Source organism: Crocodylus siamensis, chromosome 6 (assembly GCF_052110815.1).
Source record: "Crocodylus siamensis isolate JL-2025a chromosome 6, ASM5211081v1, whole genome shotgun sequence".
NCBI classification, from domain to species: domain Eukaryota; kingdom Metazoa; phylum Chordata; order Crocodylia; family Crocodylidae; genus Crocodylus; species Crocodylus siamensis.
In genome coordinates this window covers 89,546,121-89,562,800 of record NC_143400.1, presented here as the reverse complement: position 1 = coordinate 89,562,800, position 16,680 = coordinate 89,546,121, and the positions used below count along the sequence as shown (strand labels likewise).

At 42.5% G+C, this 16,680-nt stretch overlaps 1 protein-coding gene across 4 annotated transcripts in view; it reads left to right on the top strand.

The window, feature by feature from the left end:
- The window catches only part of PEX5L (peroxisomal biogenesis factor 5 like), a 213,945-nt gene that overhangs the window by 145,323 nt on the left and 51,942 nt on the right, over positions 1 to 16,680 (top strand). For 3 of the 4 annotated variants that reach the window (XM_090051218.1, XM_090051215.1, XM_090051214.1), the window contains 5 exons: positions 5,124 to 5,235; positions 6,981 to 7,088; positions 9,504 to 9,713; positions 13,065 to 13,188; positions 15,892 to 15,988. In XM_090051218.1, coding sequence (XP_089907344.1) covers positions 5,124 to 5,235; positions 6,981 to 7,088; positions 9,504 to 9,713; positions 13,065 to 13,188; positions 15,892 to 15,988 — 651 coding nt within the window. The remainder of the gene's footprint in view (positions 1 to 5,123; positions 5,236 to 6,980; positions 7,089 to 9,503; positions 9,714 to 13,064; positions 13,189 to 15,891; positions 15,989 to 16,680) is intronic. The other variant, XM_090051216.1, reaches the window with a different exon arrangement.

Below are 16,680 nucleotides of genomic sequence, written 5' to 3'. Positions count from 1 at the left end.
ATCCTGTGGCATTAAACTATAATAGGAAACACAGCTCAGTGGTTAAGCAGCAGGACTGAGGCTCAGAAGACCTGGATTCTACCTCCAGCACTACTGCATACATTACAGTGTGACCTTGGTTAACTCAATTTCTTTTTGCTTCTGTTTCCTATCTGTACAGCGGAAACAATACTTCTCTCCCACACAAGAGTGTTATTAGGCTTAGCTCATGAATCTTTTACAGTAGTCTGCGATCCTCAGATGGAAGGTGTTTGAGAACCATAAATTATTACTCGAACATAGCAAATGGGCTTCAGATCATCTGCATGTTTCAGAATACTGGGCCAGATTCATGCCTGATGCAACTGGTGACTATACACAGTTGCACCTAGGTTGAATTTGGCATGACATGTGAGATAGAAATACAGTGCACATTACTTCAGTACACTTAAGTGCCTTACCAATTGTAGGGCATGCCTGAGAGCAAGGAAATCAGAATGTAGCATTCCTAACATTCATCGAGGAGCCTAATATGTCATGAAGTGCTTTCCCTATTGCAGAAAATAGGAGCTCAGCTAGACATATGTTGCATTACGAGGCCAAATGTAGTTTATTAGGATACAAAAATTAGCATATAACTGAATATGTATACATCAATTAGGGATCTGGGTTATAGCCATATTTTGGTCTACAGGCAAAAGGAATCAGATCTCATGGCAGAGGTGATACCTTTTATTAGACTAACTAGATATTTGCCCCCAAAATGCCTTTTTTGCAAGCTTTTGGGCACACTCGCTCTTCCTCAGGCGTAGGAGAATGCAAAGATTGTAAAATTTCTCCTAGGTAGAAATGAAAATTCATAGTTCACAGAAGAGCTAAAGGTGATGTAAGATCTCCTGGCTGGAACTGTGCAAATTAGGCTCAGATAAAAGTTAGAACTGTCTGTTTACCTCAAGGTTGTCCAGTGTCAAGCTGGATACTGAATTATGTTTCTTTCTGGTTATGTTATTTCATATTTCACAGGAGGATGGTGTGATGGATGCTCTCCTGGGCAGGAAATTCTGGACCCCTAGCCTCAACACAAGAGAATTTCCTGCCCAGGAGAGCATCCATCACAGCATCCTCCTGTGAAATACGAAATAACATAATTTCCATTCCATAAAGTAATAGAAATGCTAATTTTTTAACTATCCCCTATATTGTAATTGTACACAGTAGCACTGACATTTTTTGTACCCGCGTGGTTCAAAACCTGCTTAATTCAGAGCAGGTTGCCAAATTAATGATGCGCCACTCAGCTGACCGCTGAAGCCTTTACTTCCAAGGGCGCCACTTCTCCGCTCAACTGGAGCACAGCAACTGTTCACAGAGCGGGGTGGAGAAGCAAGGCTCTGTGAAAGAAAAGCCTCAGCAAAACACCTGGAGCACCTCAGCAGTCTCACCCAGCTGTTTACTGAGACCACGTGCACTCTCCACCTAGTTCACAATCCCACATCTTCCCAGGGGGTTAAAGAACCAAACCCTGGAAAGAATCCGATTTCTACTGTATCATAACCCTAGCCTATAGGATAGTGAAAGCAGTACAGAAACACTTTTTGTAATATAGTATTTTCTATTCAATTCTCTAAGGTCTTAACTGATTTTCTGTAGAACCCTATAGTTTCCTCCCTATCACATTTTATAGGACTTTTCTATAAGAATCCTTATGTCGCATACAAATACCTTTGAAGATACCATTGACCCGATGGGTCCGACAATCCTTCTTCTGGGTTTTATGTTCAGAGTGCAAACCTGCAGCCATGGGTGGAAAGGGGGGAGCAGGTGCAGCTCATCATCCTACAACACAACAGGTATTTTCTCCAGTTAAAGAGAAACTAGAAGCTTTGCTAATAAAGTAGGCGGCAAAATGAAAAACCAAATATAACTACCAGAATGTGCTAGAGTATATATGAAGCTTCGAAAAAACACAAACTAGGCAAAAACCGACAAAGGATATTGTACCATTAGTCCTGTAGTGATTGTAGTTAAATCAATATCTCTTTTATTAGCAGACAAGGTTCTTTGGGTGAGTCTGATATCTTTTATTAGACCAACTTAATTAGTTGGAAAAAAAATTAAGCAAGTTTTCGGATTCAAAACCTCTTTGTCAGGCTGAGCAGCTGGTGTGTGCTCTTCCTGGATGTCCTTAGACCAACACAGCTACAACCTACACCCCTATCTCTTTTATTCAAAGTCATAAAACAAGATCTAGCCTTCCTGAGCACTTGGACAGTACCTCTAATACTTCACTGCCAGTCCTTTTTACATCTGAGTTAATATAACTATACCTGAGTTAAGGTTTTTAGCTAAAATTGAAAAAAAAGGTTTGCAGGGCTGTAAAACAGAAGAGACATCACCAGGGACTGGCAATATTGCAGAAGAAAGGACAGTTTGAACAGTGAAACATAAAGACCATTTAAAAAGGATAGAGAGTCATTAACACCTGTGGACGGAGAGAGTAAACAGGAATAAGGGAAATGATAATGAGCCATGAAGTGGATTGACTCTTTTAGGATTACTAGAATAGAAATGCCACTGTTCCTGCCAGGCAAATGGTTTTTAAGTCTGGGTGGAAGAGGAATCAAAGGGGGTGCAACTGCACCCCCTGGGTCTGCCCCTGCCAGCAGCATTGCAGGTCTAGCGGAAAAACTTTTAGTGAGGTTGGATCCTCAAATGAGGTATTCTAATGCAAGCGGGGAAGAGCAGTGTCTCACTGGTTGACCGTGAGATGATTTAACATGAGATCTAATACCCCCCAAGAAAACGTTAGTGTTCGTATGTGGACAAACGAACTACAGCAAGTCAAAAAGGGAGAGGACTCACAAAGCACCAGCCACTCTTCAATACCTGTCCATGTGCCCATACATACTCTGTGATAGGTGAAAGTCAGCCTGTAGCAGTTTAACCCTATTTTATTGAGGGGAAGAGACAATGTTTACCGAAAAAGAGAGCATTTGGATAAGCATCAGTTAAGCATCTAATTGGATTTCCCACCAATAAAAGCAGGTAGGAGACTATCACGCACAGTCCTAGAAATAAAATAAATAAATAAAACACAGAAGTGATATCTGAGGATATGAACCATGTTTCAGAGTAATATGTTTTAAACACCAACATTTAGCATAAGTGTAACTCAGGAAACAGTGTATCCAGACCAATCCCCCACTGATAAAAATGAAAGATCAGTACCTAGTACAGGGGTAGGCAAAACACAACCCAGGGGCTGGATGCGGCCCGCCAGGCCATTCCATCCAGTCTGCAGGACCTGTAAAAAATTTAGAAAATGAACATCTGTCTGCCCTGGCTGCGTGTCATGCGGCCCTCGATGGCTTGCCAAAACTCAGTAAGCGGCCCTCCACCCAAATTAATTGCCCACCCCGATCTAGTATAAATGCAGTTTCCAGCTCAAATGTAGAAATTCCCCAAATTGCCTTTATATATATTCAAAAAAACAGACTATGACCTTAGTTCAAGTGAGTAGCTTGGGGAAAATTGAGCAAAACCACGCAAGTAATTCTGTTACATGCATTTAGTAGCAGCATGTACTCAAATCACAGGGTACTGGAAACTATGTTATTTCTGGATTTTCAAACTGTTCACATATGTACCCACTGGCACACCAGTTGTTATACCTTCAGATCCCTAATCGTTTTGCTTGCATAAACCTCTGCTCAGATGCACACATGGATTGGGTACATATGTGTATATATATACACATACATGCATATTTATGAGACATATGATACATATTTGTAAATGTATCATTATACTGCATATACAAATGGATGCACTGTTAAACCAACACAATAAGCCTTAGAGGCATGAAAATTAGACCCTTTGCATAAATTGGCATGCTCGCTTTTATCAGCTCCAGCCTTTACTTGGGACCTTGATTAATAATGTGCTGAATAGTCTGTAGGTGCTCATCACCTTAAAGAATCAAACTGTGCAAGAACAGTGGGAGTTAATTCTTCTGCTACCCTTAATTCAAGAGGCAGCTCTATTATAACAGTAGCTAAACACTGATATACCCCAGTGTGTATTTTTAAACAACATTTTCATATAAATTTATATTGGCAGGCTCCTCTTGATAGAGGTCATACATGAATAACCAAATGCCGTTTTACCCAGTTGCCATTTATCTAGCATCCTGGGCTTGAAAGTTTAAACCATGTTCAAAAGCTACCTAAAAAAAAGATTTTGATAAAGGGAAAATAGGAAGAGGGAGAGAGGGAGAAGGCAAAATGGACCAAAAATAAAGATAACAAGGAGGGAAAGATTTTAAAAAGATAAGATAAATACAAATCACATCATCACAACATGCCACTCCACTGCATCTGCTTAGGCTGTGATCCTGCCGAGAGAACTGCAAAAACTCAGTTGCGGACCACAGACTGTTTTTCATCTGGGCTATAGTAGAGGCTTACCTTTAGCCGGCAGGAAATTTGTTTTAAAAAACTCACACAATTAACATTACAAGAGAAAACAGGTCATAAATCCAAACTAGATGTGTGGCCCCCCTACATAGCCAAAAACTCATTCAAGAGGTTCACACACTCCACAGGGTTCACCAGTGTCACTGTTACATTCTTGCATTTCATAGAAGCGTCTCATGTCACAGCAGGTTACATTTAAGGGGCTAATGTGTATGTTGGAATTGAAATGTGGCTGTCCAAGTTCTGTGTGTGAGAGAGAACTGGAAAAGGAGTCCTTCCATGTACTGCAAAAATTGGCACTTCTGGTTTGCTGGGGATAGAGAAGGCCAAATTAGTTTCTTCACTTGAGAATAGTTATGCCAAGCATTAATTAATATGGCTCACAGTCAAAAACCTGTAGTGATTGCAAGAGCAAAACAGCATAGGCTCTTCCTTCTGTTGATGCCTGTAAAATTTGAACATCATTTTAAAATACTCAGAAAGAACAACCAATAGTTCAGATTTAAATCCAAAGCTGCCTGTATCTCTGGAAACCGTGCTAAGGAATGCAGTCTTTTCCTCCTCTCCCACAAGCAGAAACAAGGAAAATTCTGTTGCAAGATACATTTTATTCCTTTAAATTCTGCATCTCAACAAAGCCCTTTGACCCCTATGTTTTTTTGTTGGTAGCTGGTGAATGAGCAACAAGAAAGCAGACCTCTCCTGAGTCCTTCTATTGATGACTTTCTCTGTGAAACCAAATCAGAGGCTATTGCAAGGCCGGTAACATCGAATACAGCAGGTAACTCAGTTTCTGTAGTCATCATCAGCCAGAAAGCATTAATGTGACGATTTATGTTTGTTTCCCAAAAAGTGTAATCATTATTTTTACAAAACTGCTGCCTAGTATTTAATTACAAATGGGCTAACGTGGAAGTAGCTAACCCTTTTGGTTGGCTTTGAGTTTTCAAAATGAAAAAGTAAACCTGGATGTTTGGATTCAGGTCCCGTGTTATACCAAAGCATTGGAGCTCCCAAGTTGCATTAAGTGGCTCTACTTTCAGTGTGTCGGGAAACTGATGTTAGTTAGCAAATCTTCCACCTGATCATTGCTTTGTGAAACCTTAACCAACGTGTACCTTGTTTTATCTGAACCCCTTAAGTTTAGAGTTCATGGTTTATAATTAATTCTGAAATACTTGTTTAGAGGTTTCTCTAGATGTGATCTTATTTCTGCGAAGATCATTCCACCCAATGGCCAGCTTTCATTTGGACTGTGTTTAAAATATTGTCAGTCCAGTTTTTGGATAAGTCCCCAAGCAGAGTGCCCACATACTGCACTGGTTACTATGTGCTGTAAACCTGTTTCTGTGCCCAATATGCATAAAATGCAAGAGTGTCTCAATCCCAACAAAAGAGCTTTAGGTCAAAACGTAGCAGCTTGTGTGTTTTAGCTATGGAGGTCTCCAGTTCAAATCCACAGAGACAGCCAAGCCTAGAAGCTATCACACAACCACCAAAAACCTATCTACTCTTTAGGGTACAGGTGAAGTGAGTTTCAGTTAGAAACAAAAAAATAGCATTAAATTACATTATGGCAAAACCCCTGTTGAACAATATTCTGCTTAACACCAAGATTATTGCTGTCCAGCTGGTTCCGAGGTTTCATTATCCCTGAAACTATTTCCTGTATGGTTTCTTTTTCTCATGGCAGCATTTCCACCCACCTAAATTATGGGAACAGTGTTTACTACCCACAGGGGAGCACTAGATTGCTTCTGTAAAGATCCTTTATCAAAAACCTAAGGCAAACTTGACTCCGTTTCTACTTGTAAAAGTCACGCCAAACTTCCTGCTACTAATTCCTTATTATTTACAGGCTTGCTTTATTGACAGCTTAGTCAAAAAGATATACCAAACAGCTTTTTTTCACTCTACAGTGAAAAAGAACAAAAAAGCTACAACTGAGCTTGGCTGCTTTGCTATTGAAAAAAATGCAATAAAAGCCTTATTTGGCTTAGATTCGAATGGCATAGTACAGCCGATCATAAAATGAGAGTGTAATACTAAAAGCATTCAGGATGAAGGAGAGGACACTGTCTTGCAGCATGGGCTCCAGAAACCAGGTTGCTGCTAGACAACGATTTGTAAAATGATTTGTCCTGTGAGAAGGCATTGGATTTAAATTAATTTATTCTCAAATTATTAAAATAATTAATTCCTTCATTAGAGAACTGGATTATCATCTTCAGCTATAATGAATAGATATTTCAAACTATGTGCAGCTTTCCATTGAAAATTGAACATTTACTTAAATGAAGACCAGTAAAGTAAGAGCTCTTCCTTAGCAGAGATAAATATATTGGGGTGAACAAATAAATCAATAGCTAGGTAGACAGGCAGATAGTTAAAGAGTCAGCATTCATTAAAAATTAAAATAATTATAGCTATTAACTCTGCCCCAAAATACCTATTATTTTTTTATTGCTTTACAATCACATTTACTAATTTTTGAAAAAAATGTTCTCCTTTGTTACTGTGTGATAGATCCACTTAAGCAGAGACTGACCACCTACACAGATGAAACAGCACAACTGATTAGACATAAAGTTCTGCCTAAAACATCTACTAAACAAATTGAAAAAAAAGAGAAAAGTAGGTTGTCTGTAACATTTTTTGTTATTATAGTCTTACGTGTCATTTGTATCAATGAGTACGTAACAATGCAGGTTTGTGATTTTTATGTTGACATTGGCCCTGTAATAAATACGTCCAAAGCAGTTCAGCTTTTTTATATGTTCCTTGTAATCATCAGATGGAAAAATAAATTCCCCCAACTAGTTACTTAATATAGTTACCCCTTTTTAACCCAAGGAGTTAGGCAGATTTGGGGATATGTGGGTGCTTTTTATTGAGATTAATATTGGAGGTGCTTTGAATTCAAGCCTTTTTTTTTTTTTTTTTTTTTAACAAAGAGTATGTAATATACCACTCCTCTAAACCAAGGGTGTCCCACCTTTTTGAATGCGGGGCCGGATAATGAACTTTTTATCACCCAGTGGGCTGGCGAGCCATATTCAAAGACCTCACAGGAAGCAGTATCACATCACCTCCCCAAAACGAAAGTACAGTGTTTACTTTCGTTTCCCGTCGCAGCACCTCAGGCCTCAGGAAGCAGCTTGAAGGGCCACATGGCGGCCCACGGGCCGTATGTTGGACAAGCCTGCTCTAAACACAACAAGATCCAAACAAGATCCTGTGCCTTCAGGAGTGCTCCAGACCTCTCACTCTTGCTTGCTCTCAAGATCCCATCCCCTGTGCTTCTTTTGACTATGTCTTGACTGTCCTACAACTGCTTCGTGTCTCTCATCTCAGACCATGTCTACCTCTCTCTCATCAGCATACAACTTTTCACAAAACAATAGCCAGCCAAACCCAAACAACCCCAATTGCCATTATTTTAGACAGAGACATGTTCCTGCTGCTGAGAAGAAAGCTGCTATTATCATATTTACCCGAGCCCAAGAGAAGGATTTTTTTTCCCCAGTCAACATGAGGGGAGGAAGCCTCATCTTAGATTTGAGTACCGGCCCAGGGCTCTTGCAGCAGGGGAGGGCCCCATGGCTGGGGGTTGTGAAGGGCTGGAGCACAGGGGACATCTGAGGTGTGCAGCTTCAGTGGAGACAACACAGCCAGCCACTTGTCTTCTGCTCCAGCTTCATTCCCAACCCAGCCAGGCCCAGAGCCATCACCGCTGCTTCTGCCTGGCCAGGCTGAGGCCACTGAATCTGATTGTGCTGGAGCCACACAGAAGGTAAGTGGTGGGGGCATGCAGGCAGGGAGGAGCAGAGACAAGTGCAGGTAGCAGGGGTCAGGCACAGGCACATCAGGGGGAAAGAGGGCCCATAGAAGGGGTTTTTGTGGCAGAGGGGCAAAGGGCAGGGAGGGGGGCAAATGGCAGGGGGACATGCACAGCATAAAGGGGGCAAGGGGCAGGAGGACAACAAGCAGGGGTCTGGCTCTTTGCCCCCCCCCCACTGCTTTCCCCACCACAGTGACCCGCCAGCAACTAGATTATATACATGGAAAAATATAGCAAATGTATCATCTTAAATACAAAGAGTCATCTTGGATTTGGGTAAACAAGGTATTTCAGCTGTCTGCTTCCACAACTGAGCATAACTGTTTCTGAAAACTTTCTCAGAATAAGGGAAATTATGGTGCCCAATCCATAGCAACATTTTAGACTGGGGTTTTCAGATATGGACAGAAACTTTAATGGCTTGGGCTAGGCTGACAGTGACCCTCATGCTGGCCCTTAGAATCAGTGCAGACATGCACTGAGTATTCAAATTCTTACGTGGTCTGGAGTGCTCTCTCTAAAGCAATGTAAATACACGAGGCCAAGTTATCCTTTCTCTGAGTCACATGGGTGGTCCCAGAGACTAGGACAAGTTGCTTGAGTAAGGCTAGCAAAGAATGCCTCAGCATGGTTATTTTTTCCATTATGAAAATTGTGAAAGGGATATGACAGCATGGCAGGTTAAAGACAAAGGAAAACATGCTGCTAAATCCTCACATAAGTCTTTGAAATCTCTGAATGTGAAATATTTGCAAGGTACCAGGTCCAGACGTGGATCTTCTCCAAAATGGATCAAGACACAAAAGTAATATTATAATCAGCTGGCACACAATGGTTTTGCTTTCATTTGGTAAAGCACTGAGAACACCAATATTTGGTGGAAAACTATAAAAGTCAAGATTGTCAAAAGTAATCAATGATTTCAGGTGTCTGACTTGACACAACTTAAGAAGGTCTCATTTTCAAGCTGGCAATCCTTTTTACAAACAATCCCTTTTAGGTGATGGAAGCTCTCAAAAAACACAGTCACTCATGAACATCTTTACTACATTACATTTACTGTAGCTAAATGTGAATGTGTATGATTTAATTCAAGTCCTTCATGTTCATTTAAACATAATTTGTAAAGAATAAGGATGAACTAGAATTGAGTATATGAATTGAAGTATAGTGCAGCACTGAGTTCTAACATTCTGTGGCTCTGATAGTCTTGTCCACAGGTTTGGATCTCTTGGACCTCAGTGAGCCTGTCGTACAAACCCAAAGCAAGGCGAAGAAGTCAGAGAATGCATCCCGAGATGAGGGCTTGAAGGCTGCAGCCCATAGGAAGAAGACAGACAGCTCAGACCTTATTAAAGTAGATGCTGAGCAGAAGGTCCTGGCAGTCAGAGCTCCAGAGAAGTCTTCATTAGATTTAGGTGAGAACAGGATATTTCAGCAGTGTTATCACACGTTCCTTCTTGCTGCTATCACAAAAAATACATAGGAAAAAGTTCTCTATTGCACTCCATTTATGTGGTCACTTCCAAGTGAGTGCAGTGGGTGGTCATTGTGATTTAGCAGCATTTTCTACCAACTGTGCCCTCAAGTTTACATGGGTATAAATGATGACACACAATGCCCTGGAAAAGGTGGACGATGCAATGGAACATCAGGTTCTGAACATAATTATAGCGTTTTCAATGAAAGAGAGCAGTTAAATGCAAATACATCAAGGACAAGTGCAGAGTGCTGCACCAAGGGCGCAAAAATATCCAGCACACCTACTGGCTGGGCAGTGACCCTCTCAGCAGCACAGAAGCGGAAAGGGATCTCAGAGTCATAGTGGATCCAAGATAAACATGAGTTGTCAGTGTGACGAAATCATCAGCAAAGCTAACCACACTTTATCGTTAATCAGCAGATGCATGACAAATAGAGCCAAGGAGGTGATACTTCCCCTCTATGCGGCATTGGTCAGACCGCAGTTGGAGGACTGCGTCCAGTTTTGGGCACCGTACTTCAAGAAGGATGTTGATAGACTCGAGAGGGTCCAGAGGAGGGTCACGCGTATGGTTAGGGGCTTACAGGACAAGCCCTATGAGGAGAGACTGAGGCCCTTGGGACCTCTTCAGCCTCCGCAAGAGAAAGCTGAGAGGTGATCTTGTGGCCGCCTACAAATTCAGTAGGGGGACGCAGCAAGGGACTGGAGATGCTCTGTTCACCAGGGCGCCTCTTGGGGTAACAAGGAACAATGGTCACAAACTGATAGAGAGCAGATTTAGGCTAGATATCAGGAAAAACTTCTTCACGGTGAGGGTGGCCAAAATTTGGAATGGGCTTCCCAAGGAGGTGGTGCTCTCTCCTGTCTTGGGGGTCTTCAAGAAAAAGCTGCATAGGCATCTGGCTGGGGTCATCTGACCCAGCACTCTTTCCTGCCCAGGGCAGGGGGTCGATGATCTGTTGAGGTCCCTTCTGACCCTAGCACCTCTGAATCTATGAATCACTTGTTCTTTTTCAAAGTTTCACTCCATGTCAGTTGTGAGGACTGTTTATGATGTCAGTATTTATCTAGTAGGAACTAGTCTTGGTCCACATCTTCATTTCATAACTGTCATCCGTGTGACAATACTTTACCAAGCTGGGCTGGATCCAAAGAGATGTACAGTCTCTAGTGATGCCATATTAGTTTCTAACATTAAGAAGGCAGCCACCAGAAAAAGGCCTAGGCTTGCCAAGTTTTAGTTCTGTATACCTAAAATATTACTAATGCTGTTTAATGCTTCTTGCCAGGTGCTTCAGTGGACAGTCTGTTAGATAAAATTATTGGGGGGAAAAGGGGCAACTTCTAGGTTGTCTCCAGGTGGGATTTTAAAAAGTTACCCATGTGAGCTAGAGATCTATTTCCATTGTAGTCAGTGCAAGTTAAGCACCTACATTTCTTAGGTTTTTTGAGGACCCAATTTGTTCATGTTGGGGAGATTGAGATGCTCAGGATTAAACGCAGCATTCTAGGCATTCTCTCCCAGAGTCATGGAAAGAAAGATTAGGGTTTGCTGTGGAAAATCTTTACAGCAAAAGAGGAATAACAGCTGAATGAAAAATTAGAGTTTTAAATGATGATAAAGTAGAAGAGTGCAGTGCCTTCTGCTGTGCAGCGTAATGCAAGGACTATTCAGGGAAGAAATCTATCTGCCATCTACCATCCAAGTTCAACACAGTCCCAGCACAGGTGCCTCCGAAACACTTATCTCCTTACCCCATTGCTATGCTTTTCTTCACCATGGCACACTCCCAGTAACGGTCAATAAATGTGTAAAGGATTAACACCAGTTTTGTACCCTGGATCTGTGAACTCTTTCAAGAAATGCTTTGGAAAAAACATTTACCAAATTCCAGGAATTCCTCATTAAAATAAAGTCCTCAGCAAGGGGCATCGTTAGAATTTGGGGCAGCTCTCAAACCAGCCAGATCCATGTCACCCATCTTTTTCAGATACAGCAAATATCACAGATATCTACTGTATTATACCTACTGTTTTGCCTAATAATATCATCCCGGGGAAGCTGAGAACGGTGCGAGCTCCATTCCAAGAACAGGATTCATAGGGGTTAAGGAAACAAACAAAATTAATATCCTGTCGAGTCCAGGAGAAAGTAAATTCAGGTTTCTTGCCCAGACTGAATCACAACCATCTGCAACAGAAAATTGGCTAGGAGAAAGACACTTGTCTCAAGGTAGCAGAGTTTCCTGTCACTACAGTAAAAGCTTTTAAAGAGCCTGATTTTCAAATAGAGAGTCTGAGGGCACAAACAGAAGTAACATTTTTTTCCTGATCTGGGCACAAAAAGTGGTCTAGAGCTGTGACCAAATGCAAGGGCATGGCTACAGACTGCTTCAAAAATGGCCAATCTGGTGAAAATCAAACCCCCTCATTGCAGGTGTCAGATGAAGACAGTTCAAAACAGAGTGTCTTCTGTAATGTCTGTCTGCGTTGCCTGTTGCTGTTTTCAGAATGGGAGGGTGGAAAGGGAGCGGAGGAAGTTCAGTCTCAAAGTGGGGCTCCAACTCACCTAGGAACCCCTAGAGCGAGCTCCCTTTCCCCACTCCCATTCCAAAAACTTGCAGCCTTGCAAGGAGGAGGGGCCATTGCTAGTGAAACCTGGCTGCAGGCCACAGCTGGTAGATAGATTCCTCTCCCCGCTGGAACCACCAGTGAACTTCTGTTTGGTCCTGGGGATCACTGAACTCGGAACACTTCCTGCAAAGCGTTCTTAGCTACAGTGGGGAGCTGCACTTCTCTCTGTGCCCTAAACCTATCATTGTTTGAAAACAAAATCAGGCTGACAACTAAATATCAGTTGCCTCTGCCATCGTTTGTACCCCGCCATTGCAAATGCTAAATGGAGGCTGGATTTTCAAAATCGGAACTATGATGTGTAGACTAAAAGTAGCCAAAACTACCGAGAAGCTGCCATAATCGAAACAAAAAGTGATTCTTCCATTGAATTAACAAGCATTAACAGGGAGCCCAGACTTTTCTACAAATTTTGAATTGGAATGATTATGAAAATCCAGATTTGGGTAAATTATTGATGTTCTCAGATATTTCAGTTCTCCTGGGATTTCAGCTGAAAAACTGAAGTAAATTAAATATGGATTGAGCCTTAATTAAAACATATGATTTAGTGATTTAGAGTGCAATTCCCTCAACACTCATTCACAGAGCTATAGAAGGAATATTATTTTCTGAGTTAGGTTCCTTAACAGACCCTTCTTTTCTTTTGCAGTCAACATTCAGACACAGCTAGAGAAATGGGATGAAGTGAACTTTCGTGGAGATAGGACCAGCAAGGGCCATCCATCTACTGAACGAACATCATCATCTAGAGCTCCATCAAAAGAGCTTTTATGGTAAAACATTTTTGATTTCCTAAGATAGTATTTCTGGCTCTGCTCTTTCATTAATGAGCCTTTTCATTAATGCACATTTTCATTAATGTTATAGTTACCTAGCTCATAATACAGTTCAATATAATTGCAGCAACAGGGGTAAGTGAAACATCAGACATTAGCTAACAAGCAGGGGGCGGGACTCAATGATCTTCCAAGGTCCCTTCCAGCCCTAATGTCTATGAAATCTATGAAAGTGAATATATTGTAAATTAACTTGCATCAGCAAGTTTCCTAAAACAGAGTAGGTGGAGTTCAACGGAACTATAATAGGCCTTTAGCTCCCTGTAATCAACCTATTTTCTTCTGCTACTTGTGTGTATGCTACCCCTGGGAATTTCTCTCCTTCTTTCCCGCTACTGTTCTTTACTATGCTGTGCCTGATTCAGATAAGACCTGTGGAAGAATGCCTTGCATTTGAAAACTTGTCTAATTTGTCTTTTATTGGATCATCTATATAGATGGTCCAAAAAAAGATATCACCCTAAGAAATCCTTGCCCCTCACTTAGATTTAAATTCAGAAAAGATATGGAAGGGGTCTTGAGGCTAAAAAAGTGGACAATCACTGATCTAGCTGGTGCCACTTAAGCTAGGGACAGACATTTAAAATCCTGAGCCTGGATTGATTCAATCTTTGCACGTTAGTCTAACCTGGCTAGTAATCATACAGACATTCCCTCTGGACTGAAGAAATGTAGGCACATGCTTGCAGTGGCTCAGGCTAGAAGCTGGGGGGTGCTAGAGCAGTCTTCCCTTCCCTTTGACAGTGCTGAGCTGAGGGTGGTGTGGCCTGGCCCAAGCAGAATGCTCTGATTAGGGTGGGGTTCTCCCCCGCAGCCCCTCGCTGTTCCTGACCACGGAGGAAGCTAACAGGGAGTTGATAACACAGCATTTAGCACCCCATCAAGAAAACAAAAGCCTCTCATTAGTTCAAGGTTTTCTTAAACATTTTTTTCCAAGGAAGGAACAGAAGGATAGTACCAGAAGACCTGTTGCTTAGCTCCAAAAAGCCCTAAGTGTACACTGTCCTGTCTGCATCTGTCCTGTCTACTTTACGCAGACATCTCCCAGCATTAGCTAGCATATCACATGCTAGCTACAGTCCGTGCTGTGGGAGAGGAAAGAGGGGAATCCCTGCTTGAGCAGGGAGTGGTGAGGGGGGAGTGGGGCAAGGGGAAGCCAGGCAGATGCTGCTGTGCCTGCAGGTCTCTGTGAAAGCTCCAGCCAGGGAGCAGAGGGGCAGGGCCAGCCCTGCTCTGGAGCAGAGAGCCCTGCCCAGGGCTGCAAACCATCTAGGATGCTGGGGGACTCTGGTTTAAGTTACACCAGAAAGGAGTCTGGGGGACACATTGCATAAACCAGTTTGACCCAAATCAGTTAAGTCTGTATCAAACCGGTTTCAGCCATTTTCAAACTGGTTTATCTGCACTGAATGTCTGTTCTGTTATAGGTTTAAACCCATTTCTGATCACTTAAACCAGTTTGCGTGTAAAGTCTGTCCCTAGCCAATAGGGCTGTGGGAGCAGGACCTCACTCTCCCTTGCCCTGCTCTTTCCAGAGTCTGCCCCCTCCCCATCCCTGTTCTGTACCTCAGGGGGCAAGGGAGGCTCCCACTGCTAAGGCTGCTCTTGCAGGGTCTCACACACTGAGGACTATACCCACAGTCCACCCCACTGGCCCCAGAAGCATGAGAGGAGCAGAAAGGACAAGCCAGGCTGCAAAGCACAGCTCTGCCTGTGCATCCACCTGCCCACCCACTTGCAGCAGAGTGCACTGTTGGGAATGTGGGGGGACCAGTACAGGGGCTTTAGGCAGGGAAGAGAGCAGTGGCAGTCCCCAGAGAAACATCTACAAGTGCTGCTAGAGTCTCTGGGGCAGGTGCACGGTGCCAGATGGGGGAGAAGAACATTTACTTCCTCACACAGGGACTGGGGGTAACACAATACCCCTAACAGGATCTTTGGGCACCCCAGTTGAGAATCACTGCATTAGAATTTGACACCAGATTGAATTGGACCTGGTGCATTTCCCTCCTGTGTTATCTGCCATAAAGACACTGAGAGGAAACTAGGGTAGTGTGCAGACAGAAAGGGGTATGCGATCAGGTGACTGGGAGCCTGGTGCTCTAGAGCATAGTTTCTCAACCTATGGGGTACGCAAGACACAGGCAGGAGGTACACGAGTACCCCAACACTCTGTCTCTCACCCTCTTTTCCTCTCTCTCTTGCCCCTTCCTCCTTTCAAAACTATGGCAAAAAATTTGGTGCGCCATGCATTGTGCAATGCTTTAAATTCCCCAGTAAGAATTTGGCATGGCTTGCTTTGCGTGGCACTGGGTTCAGCCCTCCTAGCTTTGGGCAACATCACCTCTAGCCCAGGTACCTACATAGGCCTTCCAACATATGGCACACATTAGTCTGTAAATATAAAATCCCCTGGAAAATTGAGTGTTGAGGTACTTATTCAAATTTTCAGAAGTTAGGGGGTACTTTGTACTTAAAAGGTTGAGAAGCACTGCTCTGGAGTTCTGACTCCTTCTTTGTGACTGGACAAGTCACTTGGCTATAAAATAAGGATCAGTGCTTTAGGCCTGATTCCCCACTCTGTTATACTAGTTTTATACCAGTATAGAAAAGTGAATGTGTAAATGTGTTTATCTATAGGTCTACAGAGAACAGGTCACAGTCTGAGCTGGCCAAAGTCAAGGGTGCCTTGGACTCAGATTCAGCATCAGATTTAGAGCTAGCCCCAGCAACACAGGTAAGAGTTTTTATTATGGGGCACAAGGGGAAGACAAGAAGGAATTAGCTCATATGCTTGCTCTTCACTGCTCTAACAAAAAAAATGAAGGGGGCATTTTTCACAGTCATCAGTTGAGCCGAGGGGAATCCTGCCTGAGGTTAAATGTTCAGTTTCCAAATACAGATACTAGGTATCTGAAATAAATGTATTGTCATTTTGGTGTTCACTTCTTCAGTGAATAAGCATAATAGCCTTGCTTACAGGTTCTCAGAAACATATGCCAAGAGGGGTAAAGTACTGATGCATGGATGTCATCCAACTCACAAGTCTCGCCTTCCAAATGTTCATCGGTAATGATACCAATAAATAGCTACTATTGCAGCGGAAAGAAAGTGCAATAAAATTGTACTGTTCTGTTCAGATCAGGGAATTACATAGAGTTACAAAATACATTATATCATCATCTCATGCTTAAGACTGTCAAATGCAATGAAATATTTAAAATTGATGTAGGGGGAATTATCAACAGATTTCAGGAATACGATTTTAATGTAAATATTTTAAACCAACACACCCTCCAGATCAGCAGGAAGCTGATGCTTCTCAAGCAAATCCCAGGATGTCCTTCTCCTTCTGCACTCGGCCTTGGTGAGGCCGCAGCTGGAGTACTGCGTCCAGTTTTGGGCTCCATAATCAAAAAGGATGTGGAG